Source organism: Syngnathus typhle, linkage group LG20 (genome assembly GCF_033458585.1).
Source record: "Syngnathus typhle isolate RoL2023-S1 ecotype Sweden linkage group LG20, RoL_Styp_1.0, whole genome shotgun sequence".
Classification (NCBI taxonomy): Eukaryota; Metazoa; Chordata; class Actinopteri; order Syngnathiformes; family Syngnathidae; genus Syngnathus; species Syngnathus typhle.
In genome coordinates this window covers 8495671-8510529 of record NC_083757.1, presented here as the reverse complement: position 1 = coordinate 8510529, position 14859 = coordinate 8495671, and the positions used below count along the sequence as shown (strand labels likewise).

Sequence of the window (14859 nt, the reverse complement as noted above, 5' to 3'; positions counted from 1 at the left end):
CACCCCCGTCCCCTTTTCTGATTGGACCTGCGTGCCTCATAAATACCAAGAGCGCTTACTCCGCTGCCAGACTTTGGAGCTTAAACAAGTTTGGAATACCAGCAAAAAAGCAAAGAATTTTGTAACCATGGTCGAGAAGTTTGTCGGGACGTGGAAGATGGTTTCCAGCGAGAACTTTGACGACTACATGAAAGCCATTGGTAGGATAAAATCTTTGTTGATTACTGTACATTTTTTTAAACACAAAGCCACCATTGTGCATGGAATCCCCTTTGGACCCCCCCTACCGTGTGTTCGTGGTGGCGCGCAGGTGTCGGCTTCGCCATCCGGCAGGTGGGCAACCGTACCAAGCCCAACTTGATCGTGACAGTGGACGACCGGGGCGCCATCAGCATGAAGACGCAGAGCACGTTCAAGACGTCCGAGATCAAGTTCAAGCTCGACGAGCCCTTCGAAGAGACCACCGCTGACGACAGGAAGACGCGGGTTCGAATCCCACACTCGCCTTGCCTTTCTCTGTTGATTTTCGGCCGCTGACCTGAATGACTCGCTCTTGTGCGCAGAGCGTCGTCAGCTTGGAGAACGGCAAACTCGTGCAGAAGCAGACCTGGGACAGCAAAGAGACCCGCATCGAAAGAGAGGTCACTGATGGCAAGTTAATAGCGGTGAGCATTTGCTTCAGCATATCCGAGTCTTGTGATTGGACTGTTGATCCGCATTTGTAGGATGGAATGAATTTCCAGAGATGTACCTCATTGGGCTCACTGTTTTTTGCGCAGAGGTGCATCATGGGAGATGTGGTGGCAGTGAGGACATACGTGAGGGAGGCGTGATGACGTGGCCACCGCCGCTAGCACCACCGTGCCGGACCCATGACAGGCTCAGTTTCATGAGTGTCCATTTTGTCTAGTTTTGTATTGGTGTGTTTACTCCAAAATCCTGAAAATTGTGCAAATTTCAATAAAGCTCATTTGTCAAAGTGTGCCTTTTACTACCGATAACAATCGGCCTGGACGGAACCAAAATGGCTTCCTGCCTTTGATTGCTTGCGCTCCATCCGCGGCTCAAACAGCAAACACTTGAAAGGTCAGCGAGCTTGATGTCCGATTCCCCTCCGGCAGCAGGAACATCCGCTCTGGCCGGTGCATCACAGAGGAAATGTCTTCTTTTTTCCCTCCTTGCAAGAGTTCAAACATTTCCCGTTCCACATGTCGAGCAAGCTGAAGGAATGAAAAAGGGGTCAGTTGAGGTCCCAAAGACAGATTTTGTTCTCCATCCTGAAATGAAAGAGAAGTCAGTCACATTAACCATGTTGCACAAATCCAACTTTGAATTTGTGCTGTGCATAACAGCAGCCCGCCGTTTGCGAACAATGGAAAGGCGACCATACCCGAAGGGAACGTGTTCAATGAATAGCGCTGACACGGCGGAGCAGGCGTACCGAATGTTTTGACTGCTGTTTTCCTTCCCATGTTTGAACCTGATCTCTACTGGAAGCGGGAGGGAGCTTTCTGGGAAGGTTTGCCGCGCAAACAGGGAAGCGGCGCAGGAAGCGATGGAATAGTCACAAGGCTGTCGGCAGCCGTTTGGTGTTGTTTCCGTCAACCCAGCCAGGCTTTGCAAACACGTGTGTGCTCCATCCCCGGATAAAAAGCACAGTAGGCTCACTTCAAGCCAGTCCAGAGGTGGTGCAAAGGGGAAGGGGGGGTTGCTTTCGTTTGAAGGGCTCTCGGTCACGTCCTCGGCATAACATCTGGAAAGTTCCACTTGAGCAGGAGCGTGGACGCCCTTCCTCTGGTTGTCCTTGTCTTAAGTTTGACGAGACCTTTAAGAACAATACAACGTGACCTTTTCGCAACCTAAAAACAGCCAAGGCCAAGTGTTTGTATGATTTCCAACTTCAGTTGCACGCTTAAAACGTGTACAAATCTTGCCAAAACATTCTCCGATTGTGAAAGAACAGACAGTTCACAACGCCCCACTCAACTTTCCAGGCAGAAAAACAAGAGCGCCCCCCACCGCATGCGTTCTTGTCCCCTGTCAGGATGATGGAAATCTTTCAAGGGAAGCTACACAAACAAATGCAAGACAATGGCCTTCAGGCCCTCTTTCGCTAATCTTGCGTTTATGCAAGAAAAATCAGATAAGCTACGGGCGTATAAATTAGACTGACCTAAATCCTGTGTGCTGAAATGTTTATTTGTCAGCATTGTATGGACGCAGCATGAAGGGGACCAAACATCTGGCGTCTGCAACTTCTACAAGTCAGCAATCAACAACATGACCACATTCGGAGCTTCAAATGATATTTGAATGCAAGTGATTCATTTCTACATTTGTTTTGCTTCCCCACTTCTTTCACCTCCTGTGCTACATTAGATTGTTTTCAGGGCTGTTTGTTTTGTTATCATGTCTACCTCCCCCAGTTTCCTCTCCAGGGATGGCGCGATCTTGCCGTTTCTGTTTGGAACGTGAAACTTCTCCGGCATGATCCCATTTTCCTTCTCTGGCGTCCGGACTTTCCCGCTACAGACGGCTCGGCGGCCTTGACCCGCTACGCTATTAGCAAAGGATGGTTGACCTCCTGCACACTTTTTTTTTTTTTTTTTTTTTGGTGAGGTGACGTGTGCGCATTAGGCGATAACGGGCAGGCTGAGAAGCCATTAAGGCACAGGATGAGCGATTGTTTACTCTTGTAAACAGGTCTTTGAACGGCCCCTTGTTAAAGCTCATAGGACTTATCGGCCTTGAGGGGCTCCGAGAGTCGAGAAGGGAAGACTGAGCCGACGCCCGTGTGAAAATCGACGGGATGCCATCCAGCTGGATGGCAGACACACACAACTGCGGGTTAAAAAAGCAAACACTTCTAAAGAGTTGTTTTTTTGAGGGAGGGAGGTAGGGCGGGACAAACAGATGGACGGACAGACAGACCGCCAGGTTGGCCAAGACAAAGACAGACCAATGATTGGAGGCCGACTGATAGATTGACCATCTGCAGACCAACCAACCCATGGACAGACAAAACCCTTCCGATTGACAGAGCAACCAATAGACAGGCTGACTAACTGACTGACCACTGGCACCCCCCCTGAAAATAAATCTCTATAAAATGACAAGGTAGTAGGAAATGAGCCAATAAATTCCAAATCCAGCCAATCCCTTTGATCCCGGCGTAACATCTCAGGATTAATTGGAGATGGCAAAGGATTTTGACACAAGGTAAGTCTGGATTTGACCCGCTTGAGCAATTAACAATCACATGATGCCCTGCCGCTAGGAAAGGGATGTTAGTGACCCTCCTTTTGTCCCGCCCGACACGCATTCCTTGAACCCCGAGCCTCCCGTCGAGCTATAGCCGAGCCTGGCTGCTTATACAAGGAAGCAAGAAAAGCGGCCTGGACAATGGCCAAAGAATTCCCACGAGCTTCTGACACTTGGACGTTATTAAAGCGGATGAAAAATGACTTGTTGAGACTCACTAAGTTCACCCCCACGTTCTTAGCCAACCTGTTGGTTACATAACTGTGAATATAAAAGAAAAAAAAAGGGGGGGAAAACAAGGCGTTCAAGGAGAAATTTGTGGTTGGAGAGAGCCTGTGAAGACAAAACAGACAGGTTTGCGACAGTGATGATGGAATGCCGTTGTTCCTTAGAGAGTACGTCAAGGATTGCGCAGATGTGCGCCATAGACATCAGTGCGGCATGACCAAAGGACTGACAAACCACATGTGCCTCCGGACAGACAAACCGACCAATGCTCTGACTGACTAATGAACAAAGAGAACTTTGGCCACCTTGTGTTGTCCCCCCCAAGCCATCTGTACTGTAATCCCTGCAGGTCGGTCATGTTTTACGGTGGTCAGCGTTTGCCGACCGCCGGGATCCCACGCATCGACGTCCGCCTCGCTGCCTCCATTCATAGGGGCGGCGGGGGGCAAAATCCTTTTTACGAACAGCATACCGAACACTTAAATGCAACACAAGCCCGGTCAGCATTTACGGCAGAACGAGAGCGAAGGGCTGGATGCGGACAGAAAGGGGCAGAGTTGGCGCATATTGACCAAATTTGTGATCTACAGCATATAAATCAAGATGAAGAAAGGAACATGTGTCCAAACTTGGCTGACTTTTGACAAAATGAATGAATTGGCTTTCGCCGACCTCTAGTGGTGACAACAGGAAGCTCATTCAAAGGCCTCTCGTCAAGGAGGCATTCAGCTAGCTAACGATGCAATGGAGGATTTTGTTATGACCTGAACATAACATTTGTATTTTATCGTAACTGCCGGCTGACAAATCATATGTTCTTTCACTAGATAACTGATCGCTGATGGAAATAAGAGAAATATTCATCAACTTCCAAGGGTAAAATCAAGCATTATACATTTTGATACATACAAACATCATTTATATCACCTGAATAAACAAAAATAATATCTTTCAGACAAGTTATTCAATTATAGAAATACATGGATTCAACATTAGTAATAATCTAGACCCCATCCCTGCCTTGTTACATTTATTTTTGTTCTTTTTTTAACATGCAAACATGTTTTTATTTAGTTTAAAAAAAAAATCAATTTAACACACCAGATGGCCAAACAGGCAAAGCTGCTTGCTGCTTTCCATTGACAAATGTCACAATTCTTATTCTTCTACAAAGTCATGCAAGACTCAGTTGACATCAAAAGTTACAATTGGAAGGAAACCACACAGAAGAGCAAAACAGGTCGCCGGAGCACTTTTACATACAACTGACGACAGGTTAAGGCAACGGAATCAAATTCCCGCGACTGGTTGTTTTTCATGTTCCACTTAAAGCTGATTAAAAAATAATAATAAATAAGTCCTCCAACAGGTGGGAGCGAGCATTTTCTTTTTTAGACCACATCAGCAGCTACAATCGCTCATTTGTTGTTATCAGCATGACAAAGGGTGACAAGAGTGGAACAAACGGAGATAATCAATTTCTTTTGTCACCACTTGATGGCGCTTAATGAGCATTTGCGCTCATTTAGATTACAGTCGACTTGAAAGATTCAACGATTTAAAATGTCTTTTTACAGTGACTTCATTTTTTTGCATTGCAATCCCCTAGTGGCTGTTTAATAAAGGCAATTGACATTTTCAATTCATATTTTTTTAGTTCGGTTAAAACATTTCTACACTACGCTAACACATCGAAGTGCTTGATTAAATCTTAATTGTTGATTTTCAATCAAGGTGTGAAATTGTTGGCCCCGTGCTGTTCTTTTTGTTTATTTAAATTCCAATGTTAAATTGTAGGGGTGTAACGATACATCGATACACATCGATTAATCGATATAATGCTCTACGATTTATTGTCATCGATGCTAAACGTAAACATCGATTTATATCGCCGTGTTTGACCTCGGACATTAGACGCGACTTTATTTTGAAATCCAGTTCATTGTTGCTTGCTTCCTCTTTCCGGGAGCGGGGAGCAGTGCGTTGTTGTGTTGTGAGCAGAGCAGGCACGTGAAAGGGGAGTCGACAACTAGTACGCGGCTCCTGGGCTGGTGCTATGGCTAATGTCCAAAAAGACGAAGAAATTTTCTCCCCTTTAGGCTTCAAGTCATTCGTTTGGAAGCACTTTGGATTCCAAAGAAAATATGGCTCAACGGACAAGACACGTGCAGTTTGTAAATCCTGCCATGCGGTGATCAAATATTCAGGGAGCACAAATCTCGCCGCACATTTAAAGAAAAAACACGACATCAAAGTTCAGTGTTAAAATAAGCACTTTGTATACTGCAATACTCTTGTAATTTCCTAAATAAAGAGTTTGCAGTACCTTGTTGATTTTGCGTATGAATTGTTATAAATCAGGATATTGTTCTATATTTTTTATTTAAAAAAAAAAAAAATCGATCGTAGAGCACTATATCGCGATATATCGTGAATGAATCGCAGCAGGCTTTAAGATATCGGCAAATATCGTATCGTAGTTCTTTGTATCGATATTATAATGTATCGTGACAAAACCCGCGATTTACACCCCTATTAAATTGCATTGAATTTATATTTTTCCACATTAAAGTATCCTGCTGTGGCTTTAATTTGATCCGAAATTGTTAATTGTTTAAATTGCAACTGTAAATGGATTTGTTCAAACAGCAGGAAAGTCAATCAATAAAAGTTCAACAAGTTCAAAAGAATGGAACCTCAATGATAAAAGTCCAGTGGGCAGCAAAATCTGTGCAAATAAGACTCAAGTCCAGAGGACCTCCTCCTCACCACATTACATCACATTACGTCAGTCATTTTTGTCTTATATTAGCAAGAATTGGATTAAAACCCTATTGAGAAGGAAGCTGCTCATTATTGCATATTGACAAATTCCACAATCGTTTGCATACAAAGGTTGGAAAAAGAGTCGTCAGGTGACTTTTAGGTTTCCCGTCTGACCTTTTTCTTGTCTTTGTTTGCTGTTGCCGCGCTGCCTTTTGCTCGGGTCCCTCTACCAAACACAAAACTAATTTGAACAAACTCATTTGCTCATGTTTGATTTTGCAAGAAGAATTCAGACTTACCCCAAGATGATATGATCGGCTTTTTGGAGGCAGCGATGGAAAGATCTTCAGGTTTGGGTGCCATGATTACCGCCTAATATCGTTCAATCACAACACTTTCAATGAAAGACATTTTCTGCAAGACTGGAATTCATTAAAGAGACAGTAAGACATTTCATAACCACGTCAGTACCACATTTGTAATTTTGCCAAAGCACGCATACGTGGAAATATTTTGTCACATAATCTGGCGTGCCGACATAAGCAAAACAAGTCTTGCCTGAGCCGCTTCTTCTTGTCGTCTTTTTCCTCTTCTTCTTGGGCTTTCCAGCACCCCATGCCGGAGCCTCGCTCTCCTTCTTGCCTGCCGACGCCTACGACAACACCGGTGTACATCTTAAAGCTTATGTATCACGTTTAAAAAAAATTCCGTTTTAAGTTTTACTCATTCCGTTGCGATTTATATAAAGTGGAACAAACAGCGATGCTTTTGTCTGAATTCCTCGTTTTGATAGCATCACAGGTCCTTCTTTTCTCTTTGTTCTGAGGTGCAGCTCAGAGCAAGCGGTTTTGGTGCGGCTTCTTTAAATACAAATGATACTTCACACGCCACTCCCTCCAGGCCGCAAGATGTGTCCCTCCTTTTCCAGTCGACATATTTGTAATTTTTAAGCCGAGGTAGCATTTACTTGCGCCGCAAACTTTTTGATTGATTAAAAGATGTCAACCGCAGAAGACTTGTCCATACATACTTTGCATGTAGCATAATAAATCCCCTCACAATATCTATGAACACGTCTTGTAAACAAGCACTGCAGTCAAGCTAACCAGTAAGCTAATACTAGCGTTAGTGAGAAGCTAACAAATGCATTTAACACATTATTGTCACCCAAGAATAATACAGCACCTTCAATGCAATTCACCAGATAAAACAACTCAAAATACACCCACAAGAAGTGAAAACATAGAGCGCACAGCTCTAAAATCAGCAGAAAGACTGACGCTAATGCCATGAAAACGAGTCCATCAGAGACAGTGACATAATATGAAAGTGCAATATTATTTTTGTGTTATTATTTTTGTATCTCAAGCTTGCCGCTTAAACCTTCTCTATACTAACAAAAGATTTCTGAAACACTCATCCTTGAACAAGCAGGACCTTTCCCACAGATATGGGAACACTGCTTGAAAAATTAAATTTGACCAGGCACTTATTTGAGGTTCTGATGCTGGGGGACGGTGCAAGGAGTTGTGTGGATTGATGCATCCAACAAGGGAATATTATGATCTCTCCACTTCGGCATCCTTGAGTTGTTTAGACTACTAAAGTCTCTCCGAGTAATAAAGATGGCGGATTTTCAAAGCCGTTTGTCCACACCCATTACCTTCTTTGGTAGTCCCACCTAAATGGATGTGATGTAATAGATAAAAATACGTAATAGAAAAAAGAGAAAACTGAACAAAGTAAAAAAAATAGCCCCCAAACAGATCATAAAAATATCTCTGCAGCACCTGGAGGGATAGATTATAAAGTACACAATAAAATGAATATAAGAGCAAAAGAAGTGGATTTTCCCCGATACGTCTGTGCATAATAGATGGGTGGACGTCTCAAAGGCAAAATGACATTGTGGCATCGTGAGGAATCTGAAAGTCAGACCTTGTTGGCAGGGGTCCGCTCCCTCGCTACAGGGTGCTCCTCATAATTGCCCCAGTGCTCGACGGGGGCGTTCCAGTCGGTGCCGGCGTCCTCGCCCTCTGTGGCAAAGACGCGTTTACTTGGCATTAGCGTTTGGGGCTATACCGAAAGACTGTATCTGACAAGCACTTTTATGTACAGATTACACATTAGGTGAAGGCGTGATAGGTCAATTTTGCTCTGGTTTGCAGCGTGTGAAAAGGACAGATTGACCACACTCACTCATTCCCGCCCATTCGCCATCGGCGTGATGCATCCATTGCGGCTCCATGCACTTAGACAGTGGCTCTGGAGACAAGACAGACGCAACAGGAGGGATGGGCTACGGCCTTGAGACGAGACGTGCGACGAGGTGTCAGTCATCTGTCCTACCTGCGGCCGCGTTCAGTCGTAGCACAGACAAAGACGCTGGGTCCAGATCCGATTTCATGTTGGCGCCTTGTGACTCCAGGGCCCAGGACCGGGGTTCGGTTCCGGTGCAGTAGGGGGCACCCCACTTGCTCATCTCGGTGAAGCCCGTTTGGGTTGGTGGGACCTTGGCGGAAAAGTCAGTCCAGGTTCCGCCGTTTACACTGTTGCCTCCTTTGGCGGCTGATTTGGAGTTTTGAAACTCTGAAACAAAGAGCTCTAAAAATGGGCTTCCATGCCACCTCAAAGTGTACAAGCATCGATGTCCCTCGGCTGGAGCATACCATTAGCTGCTCTGTTTTTCTTCTTTTTCACATTGCTGGTGGAGTCCACATGGCCTTTGGCAGGGTGCGTCACCTCTGAGCCACTCAAGGGCTCTGCACCCTTTTCCTTTCGCCGCTGCTGCTTCTTCTCGCGGTTACTCACTTTGGTCTCCCACGTGCCTGGCAGCCAACAAATGGTTTCAGGCCATATCTTTGCAACATGTGTACGCTTCTATTTCACAATGTCGGTGGCCATTACCTCCGTCAGTTTCTTTCCCGTCGTGCGCAATCACTTGCTGCGCCAGTTTTACACTCGTCTCCTTTTTCTTCTTGTCTTTTTTCACTTGAGCGGGCAGCTGCGCATTGGGCGCCTGCAGGCAAGTACGCAAACAAAAGCATCATATTTTTGAGCTAAAAGAGGCGATGGTAAATGTACCGTATTTTTCGGACTATAAATCGTGGGTTTTTTTTCATAATTTGGGGGGGGGGGCGATTTATATGTGATTTTTTTCACTAGTTTTTACTTGATCATTCACACTTTACTTACTAGTATAGTTGATCACTTTACATGTTATTTTCACTTTAAAGTGCATGAGGGCGCACTATGGCGGTGGAATAATTGGAGCCTTACTGACAATGAGTTCTATTTACTGACTTCCGAAGTCGGGAGATTTAATGATTTGGAGTGACGCAGATTATTCGATAAACTTATTTATGTTATAGTTATTAGACATGTAGTTTATTTAGAGTAGCAACGTGTATGTTGTTAGACTTCAGTAGTTTCCGATTTTCTAGGGAGGCCGTGAAGGCAGCAGAGGGGGGGAGCGGAAGAGCGATCCAGGGCCATTGCATGTGTTGGCTCTAGGGGTGTAAATCGCGGGTTTTGTCACGATACGATATCATATCGATACAAAGAACTACGATACGATATTTGCCGATATCTTAAAGCCTGCTGCGATTCATTCACGATATATCGCGATATAGTGCCCTCCGATCGATTTTTTTTTTTTTTAAATAAAAAATATAGAACAATATCCTGATTTATAACAATTCATACGCAAAATCAACAAGGTACTGCAAACTCTTTATTTAGGAAATCACAAGAGTATTGTAGTATACAAAGTGCTTATTTTAACACTGAACTTTGATGTCGTGTTTTTTCTTTAAATGTGCGGCGAGATTTGTGCTCCCTGAATATTTGATCACCGCATGGCAGGATTTACAAACTGCACGTGTCTTGTCCGTTGAGCCATCTTTTCTTTGGAATCCAAAGTGCTTCCAAACGAATGACTTGAAGCCTAAAGGGGAGCAAATTTCCTCGTCTTTTTGGACATTAGCCATAGCACCAGCCCAGGAGCCGGGTACTAGTTGTCGACTCCCCTTTCACGTGCCTGCTCTGCTCACAACACAACACGCGTGCACTGCTCCCGGAAAGAGGAAGCAAGCAACAATGAACTGGATTTTAAAATAAAGTCGCGTCCAATGTCCGAGGTCAAACACGGCGATATAAATCGATGTTTACGTTTAGCATCGATGCCAATAAATCGTAGAGCATTATATCGATTAATCGATGTGTATCGATGAATCGTTACACCCCTAGTTGGCTCACATGTTGAGCTCTTGATTTGTGAAATAAAGAGCCGGTTACTAGGGGTGTAAATTGCGGGTTTTGTCACGATACGATATAATATCGATACAAAGAACTACGATACGATATTTGCCAATATCTTAAAGCCTGCTGCAATTCATTCACGATATATCGCGATATAGTGCTCTACGATCGATTTTTTTTTAAAATAAAAAATATAGAACAATATCCTAATTTATAACAATTCATACGCAAAATCAACAAGGTGCTGCAAACTCTTTATTTAATAATTACAAGAGTATTGCAGTATACAAAGTGCTTATTTTAACACTGAACTTTGATGTCGTGTTTTTTCTTTAAATACGCGGCGAGATTTGTGCTCCCTGAATATTTGATCACCGCATGGCAGGATTTACAAACTGCACGTGTCTTGTTCGTTGAGCCATCTTTTCTTTGGAATCCAAAGTGCTTCCAAACGAATGACTTGAAGCCTAAAGGGGAGCAAATTTTCTCGTCTTTTTGGACACTAGCCATAGCACCAGCCCAGGAGCCGCGTACTAGTTGTCGACTCCCCTTTCACGTGCCTGCTCTGCTCACAACACAACGCCGCGCACTGCTCCCTGCTCCCGGAAAGAGGAAGCAAGCAACAATGAACTGGATTTCAAAATAAAGTCGCGTCTAATGTCCGAGGTCAAACACGGCGATATAAAACGATGTTTACGTTTAGCATCGATGCCATTAAATCGTAGAGCATTATATCGATTAATCGATGTGTATCGATGTATCGTTACACCCCTACCGGTTACCAAACCCACGTCTTGCCTTTTTTTTTTTTCAAGTGACACAGAAGACGAAGATTCTGATGGCTTTATTGATTTAGAGTGACACGGATGGTTCGATAAAATTGTTGTTTATATTATTATTTTATACATACCGTAATTTTCCGAAAAATACGGTACCTTCCGGGTTTTGATAGAAGGCAGGTGCAGCTTGCGAAGCACATCCGGATGCACATCCTGTTGCATTAGCACAGCAGCAGCAGGCTGTCCGTTGGGTTGAAGTTTCTGTTGAAATGTGACATAAACATGTTACAAACATCTTTACAATGATTAGACTTTTAGTTTAAAAATGATGTTCTGGTTATAGTTGGCAAGGGTGTTAAACGGCACAGCAGCGTTAAGAGAGCAATATATTTGCAGTAATACTAAATAGCTTCAATTGTTTATCAAGCAGGCAAATTAATTTTGGGCGAATAAATTATTACTGTAATGGCAATACATTGGGATTTTTCGTGGTTTTGGATATCGAAACGGAATAATTTTGAACGCGACATGTCATTAGCTCAACTATATGCCTTGCCTACTGAATTAAGACAAAACGGCGTTCTCGTTATTGTTGCAAATCAACAAATTCAATTCAATTTAGCTAAACAAGCTAACCGACCCTCTCTTCCTCAACGACTCAAAGTGTCAGACCTTCTGTCCCCCTTTCTTGGAGTGTCTTTTCTTCGTCTCTTCCAATTTAACCATCTTGGTCACCGTGGTCTTGGCGACGGGATGCCCACCGCCACTGGAAGTGACCACCGGGATGCTCCGCTTCCTCCTCCTGCCACCGCACACGGCGGCCCAGGTGACGGCAAGCAAGAGCAGCGCGCTAACGGTGGCCGTGGTCAGAATGAGCCAGGTCGGGAACAGCTCGGGCTTCATACCCAAGTCCAAGCCCAGGTGGCTTCCGAGGTATGCTTGCCCGTAGGACAGCAGGTCCTTCAGGCGGCCGGAAAGGAACTCGGCTTCTTCCAGCGCAAAGCCTCGCCAGTCTCCTCCAGTCATGGTGGGCTACGAATGAAGCGGAAAACCGGAACGGCTAGCGGTTAGCCAGTTAGCTGGTAGCTGTTAGCAGTCGCATGCTAACAGAAATGTGACGTCAGGTCTCCGCTTCCTTCTTCTTTTCTTCTGCGGTATTTTTGTGCGGTTTGATGTTGCATTACCGCCACTGTCTGCACTGGAGTATTAACTGAGAGGAGGTGAAGGTGCAGAAATTTAGAAACTCATATTTTGTCATCCCCATATTCAAAGCCCCTAAACATACTGTATTTGTGCACTATTACAAAGTTGGAATTATGAATGACAATACCATCAAGCACATTTTAAATTGGTCGCATATTTATCAACACATTAACTCATTGCATTATAGGGGTGTAACGATTCATCGATACACATCGATTAATCGATATAATGCTCTACGATTTATTGGCGTCGATGCTAAACGTAAACATCGATGTATACCGTATATATATCGTGTTTGACCTCGGACATTAGACGCGACTTTATTTTGAAATCCAGTTTATTGTTGCTTGCTTCCTCTTTCCGGGAGCAGTGCGCAGCGTTGTTGTGTTGTGAGCAGAGCAGGCACGTGAAAGGGGAGTCGACAACTAGTACGCGACTCCTGGGCTGGTGCTATGGCTAGTGTCCAAAAAGATGAGGAAATTTGCTCCCCTTTAGGCTTCAAGTCATTCGTTTGGAAGCACTTTGGATTCCAAAGAAAAGATGGCTCAACGGACAAGACACGTGCAGTTTGTAAATCCTGCCATGCGGTGATCAAATATTCAGGGAGCACAAATATCGCCGCACATTTAAAGAAAAAACACGACATCAAAGTTCAGTGTTAAAATAAGCACTTTGTATACTACAATACTCTTGTAATTTCCTAAATAAAGAGTTTGCAGTACCTTGTTGATTTTGCGTATGAATTGTTATAAATCAGGATATTGTTCTATATTTTTTATTTTAAAAAAATTATATCGATCGTAGAGCACTATATCGCGATATATCGTGAATGAATCGCAGCAGGCTTTAAGATATCGGCAAATATCGTATCGTAGTTCTTTGTATCGATATGATATCGTATCGTGACAAAACCCGCGATTTACACCCCTATTGCATTATTATGATGTTGAGGTGCATATTAATTCAAAGTCTGCTTTATTGTCAATCCCTTCATATGTCAAGACACACAAAGAAACCGAAATTCCGTTTCCTCTATCCCACGGTGACGAGACATAGTACACGATAGACATACAAGTAGGCACAAACAATAAATAATAAATAAATAATGAGTGATGAATAAATAATAAACCAGTAACACAATAAATAAGAGGAGCAAAACTGAGCCAGTGTGCATACAGCAGACAGTAAGCATTTGGACAATTCCTTGTCCAAGCAGAATTTCTTCACCCTAAAAATAATAGATGACCGACTGTATCCCACTAGAATTATCCAGAAATGGAACCAAGTCACACATGTGCAAGTCTCAAGTGAGTCTCAAGTCTTAACCTTCAAGTCTCAAGTAAGTCCCAAGTCATTTTTTTCTTGGGCAAGTCAAGTCAAGTCCGTAAATAGGTCAAGTCCAAGTCAAGTCACCTTATTATTGCAATTTTACCCGCAGAATCTGATTTTAGTAACATGAAAAGACAAGATATAAGTAACTTTAAGTAACCAGCATTGTCCAGTGTGTCTAACCTGTTTGAAAAATATGACAATAATTTGAATTTGAACTGTAATTACTAGGGGTGTAAATCGCGGGTTTTGTCACGATACGATATCATATCGATACAAAGAACTACGATACGATATTTGCCGATATCTTAAAGCCTGCTACGATTCATTCACGCTATATCACGATATAGTGCTCTACGATTGATATATACCGTTTTTTTCCGTGTATAGTGCGCAAAATTTAGCTAATTTATTGTCCTAAAATCTGGGGTGCGCATTATACATGGGTACAAAAAAATTTTAATTTTTTTTTTTTCTAATTTTTTTTTTTTTTTTTAAGTCCCAATGATCGTCACACACGTAGGGAGGCAATGGGTCCCACTTTTATAGTCTTTGGTATGGTCTTAACTAGGCTGGATGTAATTTTTTTTGTTGGCGTTGATTTCTCCGACTGCCCGTAAACGCACCACCGAGACGTTGAAGAGGAATAAAAACACCCTTGGAAACCAAAACATGTCCCTCGTCGTGACTCGGAGCCGCAACAAATGTTTCGGATTTGTGTAGGGTACATTGTGACAGACAGCAAACGAGCAGGTGATCGAGCAAGCGTCTGATACGAGAGCATTGCGGTCGCATGGAGCGTGTTTGAAGTGAACAGCAGAGAAGAAAGGAACAAGGCAAAGTGTTGTGAAATAAAATGCACAGAACGGATGCGCAAGACACGTCAGCTATATAAAGAGCGAGAGTTGTTTTCTTCCTATTAGTTTCAATTCACAGTTTAATTAGCAGTTTCAATCAGCAAATGACAAAATGCGTATTACAGGTAATATTTTATTTCACAACACTTTGCCTTGTTCCTTTGGTCTCTGCTGTT

The 14859-nt window shown here is 43.4% G+C and overlaps 2 protein-coding genes across 6 annotated transcripts; one reads left to right on the top strand and one right to left on the bottom strand.

The window, feature by feature from the left end:
* The first annotated feature begins 40 nt into the window (after nucleotides 1–40).
* fabp4a (fatty acid binding protein 4a) lies at nucleotides 41–979 on the top strand. Its single transcript, XM_061266526.1, has 4 exons — nucleotides 41–200; nucleotides 311–486; nucleotides 564–665; nucleotides 780–979. Exons 1-4 carry the CDS (start codon nucleotides 128–130, stop codon nucleotides 831–833), a joined length of 405 nt encoding a protein of 134 aa, XP_061122510.1. The 5' UTR covers nucleotides 41–127; the 3' UTR covers nucleotides 834–979.
* Nucleotides 980–1037: 58 nt separating this feature from the next.
* LOC133144104 (protein LYRIC-like) lies at nucleotides 1038–12414 on the bottom strand. Of its 5 annotated transcripts, XR_009710597.1 has the most exons (11): nucleotides 11967–12413; nucleotides 11451–11555; nucleotides 9163–9274; nucleotides 8925–9083; nucleotides 8605–8844; nucleotides 8455–8520; nucleotides 8194–8291; nucleotides 6814–6907; nucleotides 6555–6627; nucleotides 6430–6481; nucleotides 1038–1220 (listed from the first exon to the last, which is right to left on the bottom strand). XR_009710597.1 is itself a non-coding variant. In XM_061266525.1 (10 exons), the coding sequence occupies exons 1-9, from the start codon at nucleotides 12318–12320 to the stop codon at nucleotides 6602–6604; spliced, it is 1254 nt and encodes a 417-aa protein (XP_061122509.1). In that variant the 5' UTR covers nucleotides 12321–12413; the 3' UTR covers nucleotides 4503–6481; nucleotides 6555–6601. The 5 variants fall into 5 exon arrangements, 1 of the variants encoding a protein (XP_061122509.1); XR_009710596.1 differs by having other exon boundaries at nucleotides 6555–6907; nucleotides 11967–12414; XM_061266525.1 differs by lacking the exon at nucleotides 1038–1220 and having other exon boundaries at nucleotides 4503–6481.
* Between the last annotated feature and the right edge of the window lie 2445 nt (nucleotides 12415–14859).

Coding starts and splice junctions, on each gene's coding strand:
- LOC133144104 (XM_061266525.1), bottom strand. CDS start 12,320: ATGACTGGAGGAGACTGGCGAGGCTTTGCGCTGGAAGAAGCCGAGTTC. Junction 11,556..11,966: donor CCAAGAAAGGGGGACAGAAG/GTCTGACACTTT, acceptor ACATTTCAACAG/AAACTTCAACCCAACGGACA. Junction 6,908..8,193: donor AGCGGACCCCTGCCAACAAG/GTCTGACTTTCA, acceptor GTGTTGTCGTAG/GCGTCGGCAGGCAAGAAGGA.
- fabp4a (XM_061266526.1), top strand. CDS start 128: ATGGTCGAGAAGTTTGTCGGGACGTGGAAGATGGTTTCCAGCGAGAAC. Junction 487..563: donor CTGACGACAGGAAGACGCGG/GTTCGAATCCCA, acceptor TCTTGTGCGCAG/AGCGTCGTCAGCTTGGAGAA. Junction 666..779: donor CTGATGGCAAGTTAATAGCG/GTGAGCATTTGC, acceptor TTTTTTGCGCAG/AGGTGCATCATGGGAGATGT.